Source organism: Heterocephalus glaber, unplaced genomic scaffold (assembly GCF_053883595.1).
Source record: "Heterocephalus glaber isolate CG9 unplaced genomic scaffold, H.glaber_assembly_v1.0 deba00000768, whole genome shotgun sequence".
Lineage (NCBI taxonomy): Eukaryota > Metazoa > Chordata > Mammalia > Rodentia > Bathyergidae > Heterocephalus > Heterocephalus glaber.
The window spans coordinates 10,598,439-10,623,227 of NW_028258162.1; the positions used below are offsets into that span (position 1 = coordinate 10,598,439).

The following is a 24,789-nucleotide window of genomic DNA, read 5'->3' on the forward strand; positions in this document are numbered from 1 at the left end:
GTCTTCTGATTTCTGTTGTTGAGTTTGAGAAATTTGTTGATAGGGGGTTCCTCTATAGGTAATCTTTCTTTTCTCCCCAGTTGTATAATCTTCTCTTTGACTCTAGTGTTTTGTTTTCCAGTTTCACCATGACATGCCTAGGTGTCGGTGCATGGTATTTCCCCAGTCTGAATATTTCTATCATTTATGAACTCTAGTTTGTCCTGATGAGACCCCTTTGTGACATATTTTGGTTCTTTTCACTGTATCTTTTTTTTGGGGGGGGGATATTTTGGTAAAGTTGTTTTAATAAATAAAAACTTGAAAATGTCTCAGTGACAGATACAAAGTAGACACAGGTTATCAAGGGTTTCCTATACTTCACTTAGAGTATGAAAGAAAAAAATCATCCTCACAAAAACCACCTGGTATCTGATAATCCCAACTGGAACAAGTAACTTACAGTCGGGCAGGGAAGGGGCTTAGGAGAAAAGATAAAGTGATCCTCCCATTAACATAAAGCATTAATCAGAGGTAAAGCCATGTTTTTGCAATTTTTTGCTGCCTCCCTACTCCAGCTATTCCCTCCTAACTAACTAAACAAATGCTAGCCTTCCTTTAGAACTCTTAGACCAAATAGAGAGGTCAACCTATCTCCCATGCTTGGTGTCTGGACCAAAACCTATTCTGTGGTTCACAAAATGAATTAAATATGTCCTATTTTCTGCGAGACCCTAGGATAAGCACAATCCCTTAGTACCTTATCCCTTTTTAACCCTCTACATATTAACTGCAAAACTGTTATTTTAGAAACATCATAACAACTCTTTATGGCAATAGAGGGCAAAGTATAATTCAGATAGTTATGTTGATGCTCACAGCTAGGAAATAAACATAATTTGATTTTCAGGCTGGAAAGTTTGCTCTTTGAGGCCTTTAACTTTGAAGGACCCATGACCCTTATCAATTAAAGCGAATTTTTAAAAGATGAGAAAATAACAAGTGCTTTAATTAAAATCTTTTTGTACCATAGGTATAGATATAAAAAGAATTTCATCAAATAATTTCCTGTCACTCAGAAGCATCCTTGCTGACTGTAACATAATGTGCTAGAGTCCTTCAAATAAAATTATAGAGTAATTTAAAATATATAGTATACATTTACAACGATTTGAAATCATTCAATAATGTGTAGCACGATAATGGAGTGAAATAGTGAAAGGCAGTCCACATTCATATTTAAGATAAATTTACTTCAGAAGTCAGTTGAAATCCTCACTCATGTTCTAAGTATAGCCATTGTGATAAGACCTAAGATATAAGCAGCCACTAATTTTTGATTCACACTTAAGTGGAGGTAGAGAGGCACCAGCGATTCCATGTCCCCCAGCGTAGGCAGCATCAGGGCTGCAATGCACACCGCTCCCAGGAAGACCATTAGTAAACTAGGTCCTGAGGAGACAGTTTTGCTCTCTGGTTGAAATGACTGCTCAAAAAATAAACTTTCAGTTAAGTGTTCCTTTATTCTTTTTTCCTCTTCTTCCTTTTGTTGTTCTTTTGCAGATGGGAGAAGAGTAGCAACAACCTCTTTTCTTCCTTAAGCCTTCCTCTGGCTTTGCTCGGAAACTTGGAGACGGAATTTGTCTATTACACCATAGTGACAGGATCGAACATCTCTATGACGAATCACAATATCCACACAACACTGAGGCTTTACTGCACCTGCAGCATCAACGACAACATACTTATTTGGAGTAGTACACAAAACTTTGAACTTTAAGGCAAACTCACAGGGATTGTACAGAGTCAACACTTGCTTATGTGTTGACTGATCATCTGCATAAAATATGAGCTCCGTCAGAAAAACAAAAACAGGAAGATTTCCTTCCACTAACTCTGGTTGTCTTTTCTGTTGATGCATTGGCACTGAATCACCCTTGCTGCAGCTTTTGTTTTACAGTTTCAAATCTACTGTGGACTTTTCTTAGATTCAGTTAAAAACTCCAAAGCATTCTGGCAATCTCCACAACACTGGCTCCTGGGAAAGCAGCCGCAAATGTTCCTCTGCTCCTTTGTCAGTGTCTCTGGGCTGCACTCTTTTCACTGTATCTTTCTTGTGTTCTATCTTTTCTTTCTCATATTTCATCTTTCTACATGCTGTCTTGGAGTTATTAATTTCTAGGTCTGTGTTCTAGTTGAAAACATATTTAGAATTATATTCAATCTATTGTTTATCATGAACATTGATTTACTATCCATTCAAATATTATATTTTTCACTGGTAAACATTCTATTATGTCAGGTCTAAAAGTTCTCATTTTTTTCTTGTCCTGTTTTTCTCTAATATTTATTTATGCAGTTTTATTGCGCGTTATTATTTTATATTCTCTGGTATTTCTTTTTGTCGGTTAATCTTGCATGTGGTGGATTGTTTCCCAGCCTCATCTGTAATTTCGGTTTGTAAACCCAGGTAAGAAGAGGTTTTAACCTGCCTAAATTCAGGTTGTCACTGCAGAGAGGTTTTGGATTTGCTTCTACCCTTGGGGTACTGTGGCCTGACACTAATTTTTACAGTAGAGTCTCAGAATGGGATTTCTCAGACCACCCAGAGGAAGTAAATTAAAACTTTCAAGCTCACATGTGGTATAGACTTGTGTTTAAAAATTACCCAAGAAATATTATACCAAAAAGTAGGTTTGCACCACTGAGGACGCTAGTATGTGAGGGACTCATTCAACTTCCAATTTTATTTGGGTCTAAGACTTTCTATCATCTGTCTTTACTAATTTCCAAGTAGTCTTTTTCTAGATTGCTACCAGTCATGCAAATTCATGCAAATTCATCTCACATCTTATGGAAAGTTCAATATAACAACAAAGACACATCAAATTGCCTGGAACCCTGAGACACCTGGAGCCGTCTGTCCTCAGGAAGGACCTTAGTAAACTGGAGGGAATCAGGCAACTGAAGCCTCTCAGGGAAAGAGCTCCTAGTGTGACTTATGAATGCTGACAGCTGGAACAGAGAAATACAGCCTTTAGGTAAAATGAACTTTCATCTTTTTATCTGCAAAAAGAAAATTTAAAAGAATCATTAGGCAACAGAACAGGAAGGAATGAAACTACCCCATGCTTCTGATCGGCACTCACAAGAGGGCAGAGCCCTGATCGCCCCCTGAAACTTCTCCAAGGACTGACAGAAGTGAGTGGCTACTGTCTCTCCCCAGATGTTGGTGAGATGTCCGTGCCTATGAGTGGGCTTGGAGGTACGCGGAAGCCCCACATGCCTCAGAGGAAAATGAGCTAGTCCAGTTCCCTTCATAATGGTAGTTATTAGTTTAAGTTTTTATTGTTCTCTGCCTCCAGGTATGTTGAAAGTGGTCAAGTATGTAAGGAGGCTTAGCTCAAGCTAACCTGACCCAGGAATTAATTCAGCTCTGGACAGGGACAGCTTGCTGGCTATGGGTGGAGAGCTGCCCACGTCATAACCCAGACCAGGAATACAGGGTCCCATCCATTTCTGACAATATCTAATTAGAGGGACGCTTGCCTGAGCTAGCAGGCGGGCTCCACATGATGGAATTACTCAGGGGTGATTTGTGTCACCTTGGTAACAGACAAGAGGAGAAATATTTGGTGCAGAGGGAAGAGACATGACAATCATCTCTGGACCCTACAGGACTTCAGATGTGAGGCAAAAGCTATGTGAGCCTGGATAAATGTGACGATTTTAATGTCAACTACTGCCTTCTTCTTCACTCAAGACCCTGGGCAGGAACCTCCACCTCTTCAGCCCCAGGAAAAATACGGTGATCTGAAAGTATCCAACTAGATGTAGTGATAATGATCACAGTGTTACTGGAGTTTTAAAAATGGAAATGGACGATTGGCATTGCACAAACATGAGTTAACAGGAGTGCACACACTGGAATGCCTGCTGCGAGGTGAACACGTTGGCAAAGTAAAGAGGTTATTTCAAGACATAGACAATGAAGATGTATGAGAAATTAGAAAGAGGAGGATGGATTAATTTAATGTGGGTTACAATGCTGTTAGCTTCAGCAAGATTGACTGTATTCAGAGCTTCTATGAAGGCCTCAACAAATTTAAAAGGACTGAAGTCTTACAAAGTATTATTTCTGCAACAGAATTAAACTAGAAATAATACAGAAACTCCTGGAAAATCCTCCAAACATTTTTATTTTTCTTTTCTTTCTTTCTTTCTTTTTTTTTGTTACTAGGGATCAAACTCAGATCCTTGTGCTTGCGAGGCAGGCGGCCTAATCACTGAGCTAAATCCCAGGCCCCATCCAAACATTTTAAAATTAAACAACATGAAATAAGAATCAAAAGAGAAGTCACAAGAGAAACTAGAAAATAGTTTGAACTAAATGAAAATAAAACAGTATGTCAAAATATGTGGGATATAAATAAAAATGTACTTAAAGGAAAATTTATAGTATTACTTATTCATATTAAAAAGCAAGAGAGGCCTCAAATCTATGCTCTAAACTCCCATCTTATGAAACTAGGAAAATAAAAGCAAGTTAACCCCAAACCAAACTGAAAGAAGAAAATAATAATGGTAAAAGCATAAATTGATGGAACTGAAAACAGAAAGATAATAGAGAAAATTGAGGAAGCCATAAACAACAACAAAAATTTGACAAACTTTTAGATACATTGGTGAAGAAAAACACAAGAGAGAAAACACAATTTAATAATATAGAAACAAAAAAGAGAATATCACCACAGGCCCCATAGACATTAAAAAAATAAACAGCTTCACACCTCCCAAAATGTGAAAACAGATGAAACGAATGAATGCCTTGAGAGACACAAACTGGATACTCCTACATCAATTAAAGGAAGTGAGTTACTTATTAAAAGCTTTCTGGGCTGGGGATTTTGGCTCAGTGGTTCCACCACCTGCCTCGCAAGCACAAGGACCCGAGTTCGATCCCCAGTACCAAAAAAACCCCCAAAAACCTTTTTGCCAAAAAGACCTCTAGTCTAAGATGGTTTCACTGGTGAATTCTACCAAATATGCAGTGAAGAATTGGTAATACTTGTACATAACTCTTCTGGAAAAGAGATGAGAAAGAAATGTTTCCCAATTCATTTTATGAGACCAACATAATCCTGACACCAGATCAGAAGAAGTCAATACAAGAAAAGAAAACTACAGTTTAATATCTTTCATAAATGCAAATGCAAACATTTAAAAAAAATATTAGCTAAATGAATCCAGCAACTTATGAAAAGAACAATATATGAAAAGATCAACTGGAAAGATTAGAAAAACCAATCAATGTAGTTCACCATATCAATAAAGTGTTTGATAATATTCATTCCTAATTTTAAAAAATCTTAGTGGGATATGACTGAAATGAACTTCCTTACCCTGATGAAGAACATCTTCAAAAAACCAATAGCTGGTAATATACCAGTTGAGCACAAGCCAAGGATGTTTTCTTTCACCATTCCTGTCCAAGAGTATATAGGATGCCCTCACCAAGGCAATGAGGCAATGAAAAGTAAAAGTCTATTAATCAGAAAGGAAGACATAAAATCATCTCTATTCACAGAAGAAATTACTGTCTTCATAGAAAATCCACAGAAAGCTACTTGAATAAGAGGGTTTTAAAAAGTCACAGGGTTCAATATACAAAATCAGTGATATTTCTATATACTACTCATAAATAATCTGATATTGAAATTCAAAGAAAATCTTACTTGATATAGTATGACCAAAAACATTAAATATTTAAGTATAATGTTAACCAAATATGTCTAAGATCTGACTCTTTAAAACTGGAAAACACTAAAATTAAATAAGATCTAAATAAGTCTGAAGATGTGCCCTGTTCATGGAATGGAAGCCAGTGCCATTAAGATATCAATTCTCTCCAAACTGATCTACAAATTTAAAATAATCCTAAAGTTCTAAAAATTTGTTTTATGGAAATTGACAGCATGGTTTAAAATTCACATGGAAAGGCAAAGAACAGAGTAACTAAAAGTTATTATAAGGAAAAAGTTGGAGGATGTATAGTACCTGATTTCCAGGCTTATGATAAAGCTACAGAAATCAAAACAGTGTGGTTTTGACAAACTAGATGAACAAACCTGATAAAGTACCAATAAACAGATCCACATACACATAGCCAATTGAATTAAATTATGCTATTTGAAAAATAGCAGTGTTAGGAAACTTTAAAGAGCTTACTGTGTGCGAAATATATTCAAAACATTAATAAAGAATTTATAGCCAAATATATAAAACTCAATAATAAAAAACAACCCATTTTTAAAAAATGGGCAAGATATGTGAGTGAAGACTTCATCATAAAAGCCGTATTTTTAAAAAAAGCCATATGAATAGCAAATAACCACATTAAAATATGTTACACATCATTATTCATTGAAAAAAATGTAATTTAAGACCTTTATGAGATACAATTACCTATTTAAATAGGTAAAATAAGGCAAAAATAAAACCTGATAATATCAATATATAGAGTAACTGGAATTCTCACAATTGCTGGTAGAAATGCAAAAATTATTCAATCTCTTTGGAAAACAGTCTGGGAATTTCTTATATGCGCTCATCATATGATGATCTACCAGTTTTGTCACTAGATATTTATTCAAGGGAAACAGAGATGTAAGTGCCCACAAGAACCTGGATATGAACATTTATAGTGGCTTTATTCATAAAAAGAAACAACCCAAATACCCTCCAGCTGATAAACGGATTAAAAACTGTGCTACACCCATGAAATGGACTTCAACTTGACAATAAAAGGAAATGTACTGGTGATATACACAATGTGAATGAACCTAGAGGGCATTATGTTACAGATTTGCTAAGGCTACAAGATATGCTTTCATTTTTATGACATTCTGGAAGAAGAAAACTCTAGGGAAGGAAAACATCCGTGGCTACCACAGGTTGGGTGTTATGGGAGAGGGAAAGGACACAAGGGCATTTCTGTGTGTGTGTGGTAAGAAACTATTCTATATCTGGACTGTAGAGATTGGCCTGATTGCATTTGTTGAAATGTGCAGAGCTGCACAATAAAAGGGATGAATGTGAGTGCATGTAAATTATACCTCAATAAACATGACTTTTATTTTTGAAAGATTTTAAAAGGTTTTTGAAGAGCAGCTCATCAGGGAGAAATACAGTGAGGATCAGGGCTAAGTGAATGAGAAAAATCTTCTAAGAAGGAAATACAGCTACCTAATCCAGTATGATGGGAACCTAGGGAGAGAAAAAATTTCAACAGAAGATGAAAACCATAACCTAGGGTTAAGGTGTCTGCAAAAAAACAAAACAAAAAAGTTTTAACCTGGTTTGAGAGTCCATCGAGAAACAGAGAGTATTTATCTTAAGAAATGAGAACTAATTTGCAGCTACTCTAAATCAGAGGCAACTTAAAGAAGGTCACACGAAGAGTGCGGAGGGTAGAATTCTAAGCTAGTTCTCAGTAGAAGGGTGCATATGTCCTGAATAATCCTCGCCATTGGGGTGGGAGTGTAGCTGGTAAACATGATAGGAATTCATCCCCAAGATAGATAACTGGTTAGTTGACTGATTCATCAAAAGATGGATTATCCTGGGTAAACTTGACCTAATCAGCTGAGCTTCAAAGTAGGGCTACGTCCTCCCATATGGTTTCCCATGAGGCTTGAAGAGGCAAAAGCTGTTTAACGATGTTGGAAACCGTGTTCAAAAAAAGTTCACCAGACAAAGATCTGAGAGCAGCTTCAAAGAGCAGAGAGGTCTGCAGTCTACAATTAGAAAGGACATGGGGCTTGATTTCTGACAATAATCAGAGATCTTAAGAAAGGACCCCCAAACTCACTTGATTGAAACCCTAACTAACATGTCAGATTTAAGCCTAGTAAGACTAAGCAGAGAACCCCACCATACCATGCCCAGATTTCTGACCTAGAGAACTGTAAGATAATAAACCTGTGTTAGTTGGTGCCGTTAAGTTTGTGGTGATTTGGTTATCTACCACTAGAAAGTCAATTCAAAGAGTGATTAATGAATTCAAACATATCAAACTATTTTCTCAATGAAAATATTTTCATGGTTTTGACCCCCAAGAGTTCCCCAACCAATAGATTTAATGATTTACTATCCAGTGAACCAAAAAGTATCACAAAAGTTAACAACAGAGAGAGGAGAGGAGAAGACTAAAGGGATGTGAAAGCATTAACTTTTCCTCCCCCAAAGAATATTATTTGTATTCTTGCAGCAGGTTCTTGCATTCCTGAAAATTAAACAAAATTACTCTTTTATTTTCATTTCAATTTTTTAGAATTGCACTTGTCATTTTCATAAGTATCTTAGTTCTTTTATACTAAGGTACTGTTCATTCTAAACATCATGCAATAACAATTTAACATATAATAATCTACCTTGTAACTCTTCAGTCTGATGAAATCAACCTTTATAGAGATGCATCTATCTGAATTCCAGCTGATGTTCTTAGGGTGCTCTACAAGTTTGTCACAGAATGTGTAACCTCCTTGAAGGACACAGGACCGTAATGCCACAGCATCCTATGTCTTTCATAATGTCCTTAGCCAGTTGCTCAATTCAGAAACATGCAAATAATAAAAGACATGTTAAAGCACAACTACTTCTGAATATTTTAATTCCTTTAATTAAAGTGCACGATGTATTGTACCACATTAGGTAATTAAGAATGCAGAAATAAGCTTGGGAAATAGAAACCTTCAGATAGAAAAGCTTTGTTAGGCTTGTTCAAACATACTTCTAGTCACATTATCAAGGGTACAGTTTTGTTCCTCTGTGTCATAAAAATCAAGGCGTAAAGTACAGTGTCAAAGATCATAAATGCTATCCATTATTTTATCATTACTGTGTCTAGTTGTTAACCATAACAGTGTTATGATGGTATTTGGTGATATGTTCACTTTATTGCAGAGGAAAAAGAAATGGAGAATGACTCACTCACCGTACATTACAGGAGACTGGAGGAAATGTCAAACCCATTTTAACTGCTATAAGGATAACGAGTCTTATCCTCAACAAACGTAGCACACACATTGCCTGTGTAAAGGTGCTCCAGAGTACACCTGCAGGGGCAGTGTTTCCATGAAAAACGATGTGAAGGATGCCCCCTGGGGCTGTGCAGTGAGCAGTAGCCCCAGACTGCCACCCGACATCTCATGGGAACTGTTCTTGTATTTGTTCCTAATTGTTTATGCCTGTAAGTCCATTGTTCCTGCGCCATATAACATTAATACCTTAAATGAAGGCAGGATCTAAGGTGCATACTTTTAAAAAAAGGTCCTCATTGGCACTTTAAAGAGAATTAGATTAAAACAGATGAACTAAATTATATATTACATATATGTATATATTCTATATATGTATACATTCTATATATGTGATATATATTCTGTATGTGCAATATATATCACATATATATGATATGTTACATAATATTGCATGTTTTATATGTGTGTGCATATGTGCATATACATGTTACAGAATAGTAACTGTAGTTTTAGTCAATGTTTCTCAAAATACAATCATCAGAAAAATGTACATCAGCATATGTGGCATCCTCCTTAAAAAGGGACCTTTGTTTTTAGCATGATAGAATAAGTGGGTCAACACATTTTCTAAACACACACACACAAAACCTATCTGGAAAAAACTTTCAAAACCAGTGATCACCAGCTCTGGAAATCAACCAAAGGCATACAATAAGCTAAGAAGGATTTAATCATGAAAATGTTGAACACTGGATAAAAATGGCACAAGTCTGTGACATTCTTGCCTGGGGATGCGTCCACCCTTCCCTACCCCCAACTCTGTTTTTCTACCATGTAGCTCAGCCAATGTAGGGCACTGCCATAGGGAGGTCACCTACAGGGAACCTTGTAAGCTAACCTAGCCATCTCAGTAACACGGCTCTATTATCCTCAAAGTTGTAATCTCCTTTGAGCAATGAGCTGGCAGGTGAGTCAGGATATTATAGAGAGTGTGAGAGGGTTAGAGGGTCACAGGGCAGGAGTGCACAACAAGTTCTTCCCAGATCTCAAGTTGACCAGAGACTTTTCACACACACAGCGAGATCAGAGTAGGCCCAAGCCACTCACACATTCCTGGATGACAGAGGCTGTCTGCATGCACAGAATAGACCAAAGGGGCTGGTGGAAAGTAAAATCAGAGAAGGCTTGAAAGAGATTGGTTGGAGATTTGAATATGCTTCCTAGACCATGGACACACCCAGCAGTAGAGAGTGGAAGGTACTGTCGCAAAATGTTTGAACACCATTTCTAACTAATCATGGGCTGAACACTAAGTTTTTCAAATTCAGGGGTAAATCCCAGTGAGGCTTAAAAATAGAAACATGGAGGCCAAGATGGCTGTGAGATTTGCCACTTTTCTCAAGAATGTCTGGGCCAAGGAGCCATTCTGGCCTTTGGGACCCTCTCTATAGTTTCATTGCCACTCAGCCCCTTCATCAAGAACACTGTCATGATCAACCAGGCCATACCCTACAGCTACCAGTCCTCCTCCAAGATGATAGGAGGTGGCCTAATGTGCCCAGCCAGCCCCAGGACCCTCCAGGCTCTGGCTTGGAGTAGCTGAAGAAAATGTGTGCAACTGCACTGACAAGGAAGAGGTCCCTTCCCCTATAGCCCCCAATAAAAAATGTGAAAACCAAACTAGGTAAATAAATTTAAAAAGAAAAATAAATTAGTCATCAGAGGCCACACATTGTAGGGGAGACAGATTTTACAGAGTGAAAGGTGAGAGGAGAGAGAGAGAGAAAAGAGGGGGAGAAAGAGTAACAGTAGCAAACAGAAAATAGCTTCAAAAATGAGAGATATTGGGCCAGGGATTTAGCTCAGTGGTTCCGCCACCTGCTTCTCAAGTGCAAGGACCTGAGTTCAATCCCTGGTACCAAAAAAAAGAAAGAAAGAAAGAAAGATATTAAACTTATTATAGCAATAATCATTTTATATGTGAATGGTCTATACCAATTAATAGACAAAGAGTGTCAGGGTGGATTTAATGAAAAAAAGACCCAACTATATGTTATTTACAAAAATTCACTTTAAGGACACAGAGGATTCAATGTTAAAGAATAGAAAAAGACAAGCTATGCTAATCAAAAGAAAGCTGGAATTGCTATGTTAATTTCTGTGGGGTAGACTTCAGAACAAGAAAAATTATCAGAGATAAAGAAAGGTATTACATAATAATAGAGGTGAATTATCCAGGAAGACATTACAATCTAATGTTTATGTTCCTAACAATACAGTGTCAAAAATTGATAGAACAATAAAGAGAAACAGAAAAAAACCCACTCTTGTATTTGCAGACCTCAACATCCATTCTACGAGTAATTTATGGATTCAATCATCAAAATCAGTAAAATGAGCAGAGCAGCACTATGGATCCTACTGACATTTATGGAATACTTCATCCAACAACCACAGAATATACATTCTTCTGAAAAGATACAAACAGGAAAACACAAGGAGACTCTCCTCAAAAGATACAAATAGGAAATGCAAAGACAAGCCACAGACTAATAGAAAATATTTTCATGTCATATATCTGATAAAAGACTTGTCTGCAAAATATATAAAGAACTCTTACAATTCAACAAGACAGACAACTACATTTTTAAAAATTGGCAAAAAACTTGAATAGACATCTCTTCAGAGAAGATTGCTGGTGGGAATGGAAAATGGTGCAGTCAGTTTGGAAAATAATTTGCAGTTTATTAAAATGACCAGAAAACCCAGAATTCCACTCCAAGGAAACCATCCATAAGAAATGAAAAGATAGGTCCACACAAAGACTGTTGTATATGAATGTTCATAGACACATTATTCTCAATAGACAAAATTAGAAATCCAAATGTCTATCAATTGATGGATCAATAATTAGGTATTGTATAATTTTATGTAAATGAAATGCCCAGAAAAATAAATTTATAGGAAAAAAAAGCAAATTAGTGATTGTCACTGGGGGTAGCTGCCAGGATGGACTGCAAACAAACTTTTTGGGATAATGGATATGCTGTGGAACTGGAAGGCAGTTCTTGGTTGCCTAAGCGTAAGAAATCATTGAAGATTCACTTACAATGGGTGAATTTTGTAGTGTAAAATTATGTCTTAATATTTATTTTAAAGGTGAGGACTGGCATTCCTAGGCCCCACCTGAGACTACTGATTCAGGATTTCTAGATATAAGTGTCAATAATATGAACTCTAACAAATTCACTGGGTGATTTTCTCATACAAGGAAAAGGTCTCAGTTTATTTTATCCAGGACTGAATGATGTTTCATATCAGGATGCAACTAACTAAAATCATAAAATTCAAGCAAGAAAAGTAAGAATTTATTTAAACTAAGGTTTGATACCTCCCAACTGCTACTAAGGTAAAGCTCAGAGCTATGAAGAAGTGAGTAACACAAAGTCTCCCATTGCACAAGAAGTTGGTTTAATGGTTTAAGTCAAACAGGTTTCTTTTCTTTTTTCTTTTTGCCAGAATTCCCATACCTTTAATATGATGTTGGTGTTCATTTTGAATTTCTAACTGGGAGATTGGAAATGAAAAATTTCCCAAGTTTGTTTGATCATGGAGATTTTGTCCCTTCTGAGTGAGCATCACACTTGTAGTAGTCCATGGGAAAGTCATCTCAGACCATAAAAAACCCCAAACTAGACCTTATGGCAACAATGTACTATATAATAGGAGAAAAAGCAGTGCATACATCTTAGGCAATGGAAAATCTTAAGAATTCAGATGAAAGAATAACAATTCCTTTTGCTTATAGCAGATGAAAAAATAATATCCTGAGAAGGTGACCACTTAATATCAGACTTTATTTTGCTCAGAACACTTCATTTAAAAAGTTAAATTTTAACTCAGAAGAATATAACAGATTACAAAACTATAGAGGCAAAAGTACAATGGCTTGAGGAAAGGATTGGTGTGCGAGCTCAAAGTCTCAACTTGGTCCTGCTCCCCACTGCCTTCCCCCCACTCTGAATTACACCCTCTGAAGAATTGCTAGGATTCCAGAGGTGGGTTGTAAACACCAGAATGTTTGCTTTCCATAGAATGTGGAGACTTACGTGTTTGACCTTTGATCAATAACCCTGAGGCACATGAACAGTCTTAGCACTGGGGCAGTTTTGTCAAAGGGGCATGACCTATAAATTCTGTTGCTTTTAGTGGGCTGAATTAATTGCAGTTTTCTGAAAATCAAGAGTAAGTAGCAGTGACTTAGGGGCTCAGTACAAGAAAGAAAATATTGTCTTTGGAAAAGTCAATAAGCGACAAAAAAGCCAGACGATATCTATGTAGATAGGCAGGAAAGAACTAGAAATAGTTCTCTGTTGATAGTTTAAACCTACAAATACTATTATTCCCAAATCATTACCACTTGTCAGAAAACATAATTGTATGCAGACGGGCTGAACTGTGACTCATTACTTGGTCCAAGAGAAATGAGATGCAAGTTATAGGAAAAGCTAGGACTTGGGGGGTGTGTCCTGTAAGGTCTCCTCCTGACTCTCCCTGGTGAGCGCAGTCTGTGAACTGTGAGTAGCATGAGATAAAGGTTTCTGGTGAGAAGGAATGCTTCCCCAGTCCCCGCAGTCCTTCTTTTGAACAGGATTTGTCACGGTGAGGCTGTATATAGTTACACACACATATCCTTCTCACCATTCTCCTTGGACAAATGTCCAGGTACACTATTGAGCTACAGCATAAATTCATTGTATTTCAAATTTGTTCTCCCATAAAAGTTCTCTTTTCCACTAAAATAAGGGGCTCAGAAATAGTCTCCAGAATACTGTAGGATTCATACAAAAGAGTGCCAGCCCAGAGCAGGACCAAAACCGATGAAGGAAATAACACTCACCAGTCCACAATGATGCCAGGAGGTAAGAGCACATATTCCACTTCATAATAGTGCTGTGGGTATGTCAAGAAGTTCAAGTCATATCCTGGCCAATTGTCTGTAATCTGAAAATAAAATTATTTCTGTTATGGTGCTTTTCATTAGAAACTACTGCATGATTTAAGCAGGACTACTCCACTGCTATCCTCTCTCCACCCTCATCCTGGTCTGCACAACCATCCTTTCTCCCTGGACTATTGCAGTAGCTGCTAAACTTGGCCCCCTTTCTTCCACTTCCAAAGCTGGAGTGTTCTTTTTCACGTGTACATTGGAGAAATGCAAATAAAAACACAACACTGAGATTCTTAGTCCAGAAAGAATGGCTACCATCAAGAACAAAAAATAGCAAATGCTGGCAAGGTTGTGGGAAAAAAGGAAACTTTTTACACTGTTGATGGGAATATAAACTAGTACAACCTGTATGAAAATCAGCATGGATATTCCTCAAAAAACTAAAAGTAGAAATTCCATTTGACCCAGCTATACCTCTTCCTGAAAGAGTTAGATACTATATTACAATGATACTTGCACAGCCATGTTTATAGGAGCACAACTCACAATAACTAAGGCAGCCTATATGTCCATCAACAGATGGATGGACAAAGAAGATATGGTAACATAAATGCAGTGGAGTACTACATAACCATAAAGGGTACACTTGAGTCATTTGTACGAAAATAGATACACTCTGAGACCATATGCTAAATAAAATAAATCAGATACAGAGGCTAATTATAACATGATTCCTTTTATGTGAGAAACCCAAAGTATAAATAAAGAGTAGCATAAAAGATAAGAGATAGGAAATAGGGAGGTAGACCTTTTGGAGATGGGAAGAGGATCTAGAGATGGATTCGGGGAAGTAATAGGATTAAAATGTGAATTTTCTACCTACCAACTTTCCATAATGAATGCATCCACTGTGTATTGCACACATATACTAATAAAATATACACATACATCATCATGGCAGCTTTCTGCTCAAAACTTTTCAAGGGCTTCTCATTTCACGGTGAGTCAAATCAAGTCCTGACCATGGTCCATCTTTCTGACAAGGATTTCCTGGCACTCTCTTACCCCCACACTCTGCTCCAGCCATTGTTCTCTTGTGGATCCTTGAATCTGCCAAACTTGTTTCTGCCGCATGAACTGCACCTCCTATTTCCCCTGCCTACAATACTCTTCCTGTAGATGGCCACATGGCTTGTCCTTTACTTCTTTCAAGCCTTCATTCAATGTCACCTCTATGGAGGCCTTCTGTGACCAAATACAGAAAAGTATTCCTCCTCTCTCCATCTCTTCTTTTCCTCCTCATCCAACTTTCTTTTCCTTCAGAGCGTGCATTACCACTGCGTGGGGCCCTGTCCTGTCCTGTCTCCTCCCACTGAAATGTTAGCCCCTCTGGCAGAGACTTCATCTTATTCATTGTTGATTCCAGGGCCCAAACCCACACGCTACCTGGCTTCCTCCACTCCAGCCTCAGCCTTCAGTTTGTCTCCTGTGGACAGAGCATAGCTCCAGAGACTCAGAGCTGCCATCTGCCTGGGTCACAGGGTAGATGTCCTCTGCACGCTTGAAAAGCATCACACGCACTCTGCTTCCACCAGTAAAACTGGACAGTGGGACCACTGATTTTGTATGGAGCAGCTCCAGCTCCCACTCAGTATTCCTTGGGCCTGCTATGATCTTTAACAGCCTCCAGCTCCCAAGAAAGCCCTGGGTGGCTCCATGTAGACCATCCGAGAACCCTGGTGAGCACTAGGCCCCAGGGAGGTCGTCCCAGCGTGTCCAGCACTCTTGCTGGACCACGGACATTGCCACTCCACTTCCTGGAGCCCTTCCACTGTCGGAACCGTAGCTAGTGGTCTTCTGAGTTCATTCCTCACTGTGAAACCCTTTACTGCCCTCTGCTCTGATTAAACATCACGGTTGTACTCTCTACTCCAAGTTCAAGAGTTTGCCTCTGACTCCTACAAGTGTTGTGTTAGGGAAATCATTTATCCTTTCTGAGATCCAGCCCACTGCCCTCTTTTTAAAGGAAGACACAATAAAACTATGGAGTGGGGACTGGGGAGGAGTAAGAGAGATAGAATAGGTAATGTAACCCAGTACCTAGTACATTGGCTAGTGTATATAAACGTCTAATAAATGATGCCAAAATGAATGCCGAGAAAAGGGAAATGACGCTAAGAAAATGACAAACAAACCTACACATAAAATCTGTAATGACAATCTGTCGTCAGAGGCAGCATGGAGTAAATGGTCATAGACCTAAAGGTCTAACGTGGGCAGGTTTGGTACTGCGGGACCATGGGCATATTAACTTTTCTAAGCCTTAATGTGTTCATTGATAAGACAAGTCAATGATTTCCTCTTCTGGCTACTGTGAGGCTTAAATAAGAAAGATAATGGATATAAGAGTCAAACCCATATCTGGTCCGTAGAGTACTTAAGCAATAAATGTCAACCATTTGGAAGAACTGGGACGTCAATCATTTAATTACAAATCATGTCTTTATTAAAGAAGCACCTCAAAGCTATTTGCCAAAGTCTTATTACCCTAGTTAAAGCTGTAACTTTAGAAATGGAAGAAATGGATTTCTCTAAAAATCTTATACAATCTGGAATGGGCATTATTTTCAATTAATCTGAAATAGCATTTTCACTGTTGAGATCAAAGACAGTTACTGGAGATGAAAGAACTACTGGTTTAAATTTTGTTATCTTTAATGGTGCATACAAATTATGTTGTAAATAAGTCTAAACCTGGAGAAATGGAGGTGGCTCTGAACCTTAGATAATTATGTTATTCACTTGCTTTTTTAAAAAGTCACAAGCAATCTTTAAATAGTTTCAGTATCACAGATAATATGCTCTAAGTTTATTCAGCACAAGGCTTTCTCTGTTCAGAGAGGCAAGACATTGCCAAGCTGGGGAAGTGACAAACACATAACTGAGTCATTTTATACAGCATCCAAATCCCAGAACTAATTCTGATTCTCTTGTTCTCATTTGAAGATGTTATTGAAAACCTTCTTTCCAAGTCATTAAAAATATTTTTTCTTTTTTGCTTATGCTTAGATTATTTCTTTCAGGTTCAGGTTTTTCCCCAGAGAGAAAAACAGCTTGACAGCACTTACTCTCTGCCTCTGTCCTGAACTCCATACACTTGGCCCTGTTCTCCGGAGCAGCTGTCACTGGTTTTCGGGCGAACCTCCATCCCTCCACCAGCCAAGAAGGGAGCCTCCTCTCTCATACCTGATTCCCGGAATCCCAGCAGACACGTCAGATGGCCCGGCCCAGACCCAGAGGCTGGCAGGGTGGCGAAGTGTGACAGGCAGCCCGCCTTGGAACCACACGTTGAGAACAATGGGTAAAAGTGGCGCTGAAAGAAGGGCCTTGGGTTCTACAACCAAAAGAACAGCGGGACCACAGAACTCCCCGTTTCCCACATGCCTTCCTCTTCTGTCGTGGGTTCAGCCTCAGCAGTTAAAACTCATCACGCCCAGTAAAGCTGTCTTAGACGCACCCCTACCTGATGAATTACCCTGGAACCTTATCGGCCCCAGATCAAGTGACAGCCAACTCTGAGCAGAATTTCTGAATGCAGGGTCTCTAGATTTCTTATTTGGCAACTGGTATATGTTACCATTTATTGTTAGTAATTCACTAAGTGCTACCTGCCTGACTCAATTGAGAGCCACTTGTAGGTGAAAACCATCTTACATCTCTTAAAATATGCTTTTTTATAGAAATTATACTTCTCTCATCAAGCTTAAATAAGTTTTTAAATTCCTCTTGCTATCTTTATCAGCAAATTTCTGCCAATTGAGAATGTTCTCCACTCCATTTCTAGACAATTCTTTGGGTGCTTTGTTCCCAAACCTACATTTGATGATGATTCCAATCATTCTATCTTACAACTCCTTCACCTGTCACCTCAAACTACATATTTGTTCCAGTTTTGCTACACAGTTACATACCTAGACCAGGTCTCTGGAGTGGCCCTGCCTAGGGAATTCTTTCCTGGAATCAATCAAAGCTTACATAGAACAGTGCTTGAAAATTGATACAAATTCTGCTTCTTCCATTTGCTAGTATGTGACTTTGATGATTTGCACGTTCTTAGTGCCTCAGTTTCTTCCTCTGTAAAATAGGAAGTATAATAGGCCTACCTCACAGAGTTGTGAAGATTAAATGAATAACACAGTAAAAGCACATAGGAAGTACTCAGTAAATGCTTGTTATTAATACCTTCCCGTTTACTTCTCCAGTACTAAAACTTCCCTTTGTCTTTTTTGCACCTCATCCTTAAGGGTTCTTTTCCCAGTATGCTTACCCTCTCCAGCGTTCCTTTCCCTCCCTCCCTAAATGACAGGAGCTTCCTTCCAGCAGCTCCTTGAATTCTCTCTGAACTTGACTTGCCTGTTTCTATCCTGCTCGAGGGTAGTCTAATATCCCAGGTTTTACTGGAGAAAATAACATAAACGCAGGGAACATTTCCATCCTGCATTGATTATTGCAAAGCTCTGTGAGCCACATGCAGGTCAGCAACCATTCACCATCCCAAGCCCCACAGTAGTGATGCAAACAATTTCTCCTCCCTCGTATCCCTCTCACTATACCTCTTTGCATCTTTCACAAAATTACTTGGCTTTCAAGAGAGCCTCTGTTGACATTAACAGATTGGATTACATACACTATTCTCTGGTTTGTTTTCTACACATTAATGACTATCCTGTTAGTATATCTAGATGTACCGTATGCTTGTCATTTTAAGAGTACCTTGTATTATATGGTAGCATGGCACTGCAAACCCTGGATGGTTACAATTCCTCCCACTAATGGTGTTGTAATTGTTAAATAGGATGTCCTCTTTCCCATCATTGTCCTACTTGCTCCTTCTGCAGCATCTGACTCTCAGCGACCTCACCCCCAGTCCCCATCCGCAGAACTCTGTTCTCCGGGTACCTAACCCCTGCCCGCTCTCCCATGGTGCTCTCCCTCCTCCCTCCCTTTACCAGCCTTCTCCCCTTCTAGTCTGCCTCTTATATTTGGGCCTTTCCAGGCATCTGTCTTTAAGAGCTGTTTTTATTTTTTTCATATTTACTGGCGGTCTTCATTCCCAAACAATGCATATTACTTTTTTTTTTTTTTTGCCGATGTTTTCCAAGTTTATCCCAACACTTTCCTGAACTCGGAACATGAATTTCAAATCGTGCATGTGATTTGAAGCCCTACAGACTTAAGAGTTCAACTTAATGATTGCCCTTTTTGACATTTTCACCCCCTTTCCATTTTCCCACCCCTGGTCCTGTCCGCAGTCGCTATGGTGACGGAAGTAAATTTGGAAAGAACGTGAATTAGATGCGATGAGGCATCTGCATTTGATATGGGGCCCTGGGCCTCGGAGTCTCACGTGGCCACCTCCTTTAGCCCCCAACTCTAGGCCCAAATGTCACCACCAAGGCCTGGGGCGCCTGAGCGGAGCCCCCCAGGCCTCCGCAGTCTCTGCCCGCCTCCCCATTCTGTGGCGCATCGCTCTCTGAAATCCTCATCCCCGTGCTCCAACGCTGCTCCCGCGTCCACGTAGAGCGCAAGTTGCACGAGAACAGGTCCTTCTTCACTTTGCCTTTTGGGTGCCGCGCGCGCCCCAGAACCTGACTCCCTCGGCATCCAGCAGGGCAGGCGGAAAGGGCGACACGTTTCAAGCTGAGCTGTCGCCTTCCCCAGCTGCTGGCGCTAATCCAGCCACTCATTTCCCCAGACAGGTCGGCGGTGACTCCGTGCCTAGCCCTGCAGGGCCAGGACCTGGGCCCGGCCAGGCCGAGCGGCCTGAGGCTCCACCCAGGGCTTTGCGGGCTCCGGCGGGGCCGGGTCAAGGGCTGGGGCCTGGAGCCTGGTCCGGGAGCCGGGGCCTGGAGCGGAGCATTCCCTTGTGGCCGCTCGCTGCTGGTCCGGCTGCTCCTCCGGTCCGGGCCCGGCTAACGGGGCGCCTGAGAACCGAGCCCGAGGCGTGGCGGCCCGGGTTCCACGGCTTCAAAGCCCCCTCCTGGGCGCCTGACCCCCGGAGGCTCCTCAGGGTCTTTTTTGAAAGCAGAACTGGGGAGCAGGGGACGCGAGGGCGGGCGGCGGCTCCTCCACCTGCGCCCCGGCCCCGGCCCCGGCCCCGACCCCGGCCCGCCCAGCGGAGGCGCCGGAGAGCAGCGCGGGCGGCCTTCCCGGCCTCGCGTGGCCCAGGCGCCCGCGGCTTTCGCTCTCCCGCCGCGCCCGCTGGGTCGCCGCTGGGCCGTCTTGCCCCAGGCTGCAGCTGCAAGCAGTGGCTTCCCTCTGACTGGGAACCCTCCTCGCTTTAGGAATCCGCCGTCAGTCGGCCCTAATCCGCCCTGGCCGACTCCCGGCCCGGCTCCATTCACGCCGTTCACCCCGGCTCCGACGGCTCGCTGTAGGCCCCGCTCGGCCGGCCCGGGCCGAAGCCGAGCTGAACACAGACGCAGCTCTTTGGCCCCAGGCCCGTGTGTGAAGCCTCCGGATTGCGGCACACCGTGGGGAGGGGAGCGCTCATTTTGCCGGATTGGAGGGGAAATAGTTACGGGTCAGTTCAAGTGGCCCTAGGTTGGAAAATATTCCTCAGCGATGCAGCCCGGTCCCGCTCAACATCCCTGGTGTTCACATGCTCCGGAAAGCGGTGCGCCGAAGGGAGCCCCCGGGCCTAGGCCTAGGCTGGGAGCTTGCTGGCCCGGGCGTACCTGGGTGACATTTCCCAGTGCGCAGGTAAACCTTCTCTTAATCAGGGTCAGGGGCCATGATTATTGTGAGCCCTTTATTTATTTACTTATTCTTTGGTACTGAGGATTGAACCCAGGGCCTTCGCCCTAAGCTTTATCCTCAGCCCTATCCATCTAGCTATCTGTCTGTCTATCTAGTATTTTTTGAGACATGGTCTCACTAAAGTGCCCAGCCTGGCTTTGAACTTGCTATCTTGCCTCAGCCTCCCAGAGTGCTGGGATTACAGGCTTTCAGTCGGCCTCTCATCTCTTTTCTTAAACAGAAAGGACCATCTTTTACTGTCAGCTTCCAAACTAGGCCTGGGAACACATTTATAGCCACAGTGACTGAAATTCCCTGGAACTGGGACGTGGTATCATTATGGGGATGAAAAGACTTTGGCATGTGTGGGCCTCTTTCAGGAAGCTGGTTAGTGCAGCTTCGCCGGCCACACCCCTCCTGATGGGTTTTGGTGGATATGGGGAGGCGCACCCAGGGATTCTGCACTGCCTGGAGATGCCCGGAAGGGCGTGCTGTGTGCGTCACAAGCCACCTCCAAGACACCGCTGCAGTGTGCCGCCTCCATGTCAAACTTAGCCACAAGAGGCTCCTGAGAGTACAAGGGCCAGATCAAGGGCCAAGGGACCCCAAAATGTGTCACTTGGCTGGGAGTGTAGCTCAGCGGTACAGCACATGCTTAGTGTTTGCAGGGACCTGGGTTCAGTCTGTGTCACACACACACACACATCAGAGATGTAGTTGCTACCATACCTAGAAGTCAAAAAGCAACAAGTGGCCCCAGTCCAAGTACTGTGTAAAATGTAAGGGAAATACAGATAAGTCTTTTTTTCTTGGGGAGTTTAATTTAAACTTAGAACCCAGTAAGATCACATGAAAAATGTAATTTGCTTGAAAGACAAAAGGCAGCTATGAATACACGTTTAAGAGCACTTTGTATAGACCTTTGTAGGTCATCCTATAAAGACCACAGAATGATGAACAAATAGCTTTTAAAAAGCAAAATCATTTTATTATTTTTGTATATTATAGTAATATTTTGTGTTGTCAGATTATGCTTCATACTCGGACAGTATTAGTATAATGTGACAGTACTTGATATCACAAATACTATTTGCAAATACCAGTATGGAAGAATAATAATGCCCCTGCCCAGGCTTTATTCTTAATCTTACATTATGAGGAGGAATTAGAAGCAAAAAATATTTTTAAAGCTTAAATTTCTGTTACACATAATGTACAATAGCTTTGGACTAGGAGTCTAATTTTTCTAGTAACAATCCATATGACTTTAGCCGATGAGTCTAAGCCAGTTCACCAATGTGATATGCTTCAGTTTTTTCTTCTGTAAAAGGGTATAATACATTTCTTCTCTACTGCATATGATAATGAGATTAACATGGTGTAATATGTAAGAGAAATTTTTTATTAACCTAAGATACTGTGAAAATGTATGACCAAATGTATGTAAAATTATGCCATAAAAATGTTAAGGAATTTCATCAGGGACAGTTATAATGTTGGGACCATCTGGGACTGGGAATAGACATGGGAATAGGTACAGAAAATGAGAAAATAACTAAAATAATGAGATTTTTCCATAAAATGATGTTTTAACTCACACTGTCCATTTTCTAATAATTCTTTGAAGGAGCTATAAGAATAAAGATGCACATCTTTGAAAAGTTAGTAAATAGCAAGTATATTTGCATTTTTGTGGCAATCTCTTTACCACTTTTTAGTTGTAGGTTCTCTGCTTCTTAAATTCTGCAATTCTTTTGTGCCACTACCAGGGTTCAGTTATTATTAACTGAATTCTCCATCTGGAGACTTTTGTCCTGGAAGCACATACTAATCTTTTGATGTTTTGGTAAATCTTTGGCTTTTGCTAAGATGAATCTGTTATTGAAAAGGAATTCAATCTGTCTACCTACCTGTCCCTGCTAGATACTCAGAGACACTAGGTTGGAAATTCAGAGGGCACCTAATTCATTCTGTGTCCTGAAACATGAAAATAAGTTTTTAAAAAAAGTTTAGCCTGGGAATTGTGTTGAAATACATAAACATCTGAAACTGAGTGACTCACTCAGATTGTTAGTCACAGAGTTGCTGGTTAGAATCTGGATGGAGTCCACTGTGGACAAAGGCCAGTAATAATGATGATGATATTTTGCTTTTCCATAGTGCTGAACAAAACACTTCACAAATGTTACCAGTACAAAAGAAAAAGCAGCAAGAAATTTCTCCCAAATAGTCTAAGTAAAAATATTGCTGTCCTTGAGGTAAATTTCCCCCATACATAAATAGAGTAAAAATCAAATGTAAAAAATTCTAACATAACCCAATTTAACCAAAAGTATTCAGTTAGCATAGGAACCCCTCTTTCCTGGCTTGTTTAAAGCAGACTGGACACAATGTGTGGCCTTAGAGTAAAGAAAATAATGGCTCCCTCCTAGCTCTTACAAATAGAGCTAGGAGCTCTGCTGAGAATTCGGTTTTGTATTACTGTAATTTCTGAGGGTAGATTGAAGCCTGCTCTTTTGCAGCCGTGTCAAACATAAGCAGCAATATCCTCAGCAGTAAGTGCCGGGCTGCTTCAGAGATAGCTCCCACTATCTCCCCAACTGACCGGAACAGGAACGGAAGCGCTTCGGAGAACAGGAATAATGTGTCCATGTGTTCCTCCAGATCTCAGCATCCTGGCAGCCAACCTCAACTCTCTTGGCCACCATAAAGCAGTCACTGAAAGGACACAGCTGCAGGAACTCGAGACTAAGCACTAAATAAATCCACAGGGCTGGAGGCAGAAGTTACATACATGACCTTAACACAGTACTCTGCGGTTATGAGTGAACAGATCAGCATCTCATGCTGCTGGAGCTGCGTATGAAGGATCAGTTGACGCCTCAGCCGGTGCTGTGTTTCTAGTGGGGGAGATGTCCACTTCACAAACCAAAACAAATCCCCAAGCCACGCCGACATGAAAGGAGCCTCCTTAACTTTGGCTGGCATCCGAGGGAGAAGGGCTTGCTAGGAGGGGAGCGAACTGTTTATTCTCTCAGATATCGCTTCAGATGGGAGTCGATGCGCAGGCCCATGGGCCCAGTTAGTGCCAAGTTCTGGACTGCAAGGTGAGATGTTGGAAGGAGGCTGGGAGATGTGGCTGGAGGATGGACGGGACCGAGAAACCGCGAAACCGCGAGAGGTGAGGCTGAACATCGACCCACTTCGAACAACACTGCCGAAGTACGTACGCCAATCTGCACTGCCAGCATTCAATACGGTCATTGCAAAATGAATGTTTCCCAAACTTTGTTGACCATGAAACCTTTTTAGGGGATACTTTATAGAAGTTTTACATTTTTTATTATTACAAAATATTTAAATTTATAGTTTTAATGTTATATTCAAGTAAGAGGTTTTGTATAGTTTTGAAAATAGACTAATAGTAATAAGTATTTTCACTATAAGATTTTCTCTCAAACTATGCATTGATACCCTTTCCCTTTAAAAGTATGCAATATGAATTTAAAGGGCTATGACTTAGACCTTTTTCATCCTCTGAAAGACCCTGGTTTCGTAGTGTAGGCCATCCCTCAAGTTGACTTGCACCTTTGCCTTAGTCCTAGAAGATAAGAAACTTTTTTCTACCTGCCCACTACCACCCTTATCATTACCTTCTGTGCCCCCAGGTGTGAACACAATCAGCCTTCCAGGTAGCAAGAAGTGACAGCCATCTCATGGCAGCTGGCCTTTGCCTCTATCAGCCACAGGGCAGTGGCTCACACAAGCAATTGTGTGACATTGCCAGCATGCAGGATGACCCGGGGAACCAGGAAGCAAAGGCAGGAAGTGGTATCACAAGTCATGCAAGGGTGTGGACAAACTAGGCTCACGGTTCTTTCCAGAGAGCTCTGTCACAGCTAAGATAATGGGAGTCTATTGCAGAGCCCACGTTAGTAGTCCTGTGGATTGTATATGGAGAAACTGAGTTCTGTGTTTCCTAATCAGGGACTCTCTTAACTACAGGCCCTCCTTCAAGTG

At 40.7% G+C, this 24,789-nt stretch overlaps 1 protein-coding gene and 1 pseudogene across 1 annotated transcript in view; both read right to left on the reverse strand.

The window, feature by feature from the left end:
* Nucleotides 1-18,953, reverse strand: part of Prtfdc1 (phosphoribosyl transferase domain containing 1) — an 81,957-nt gene extending 63,004 nt beyond the window's left edge. The window contains 4 exon segments of the mRNA XM_004859999.3: nucleotides 8,412-8,535; nucleotides 8,537-8,592; nucleotides 13,920-14,024; nucleotides 18,855-18,953. Coding sequence (XP_004860056.1) covers nucleotides 8,412-8,535; nucleotides 8,537-8,592; nucleotides 13,920-14,024; nucleotides 18,855-18,953 — 384 coding nt within the window.
* Nucleotides 1,056-1,989, reverse strand: LOC101701071 (motile sperm domain-containing protein 1 pseudogene; annotated as a pseudogene).
* Nucleotides 18,954-24,789: the final 5,836 nt, after the last annotated feature.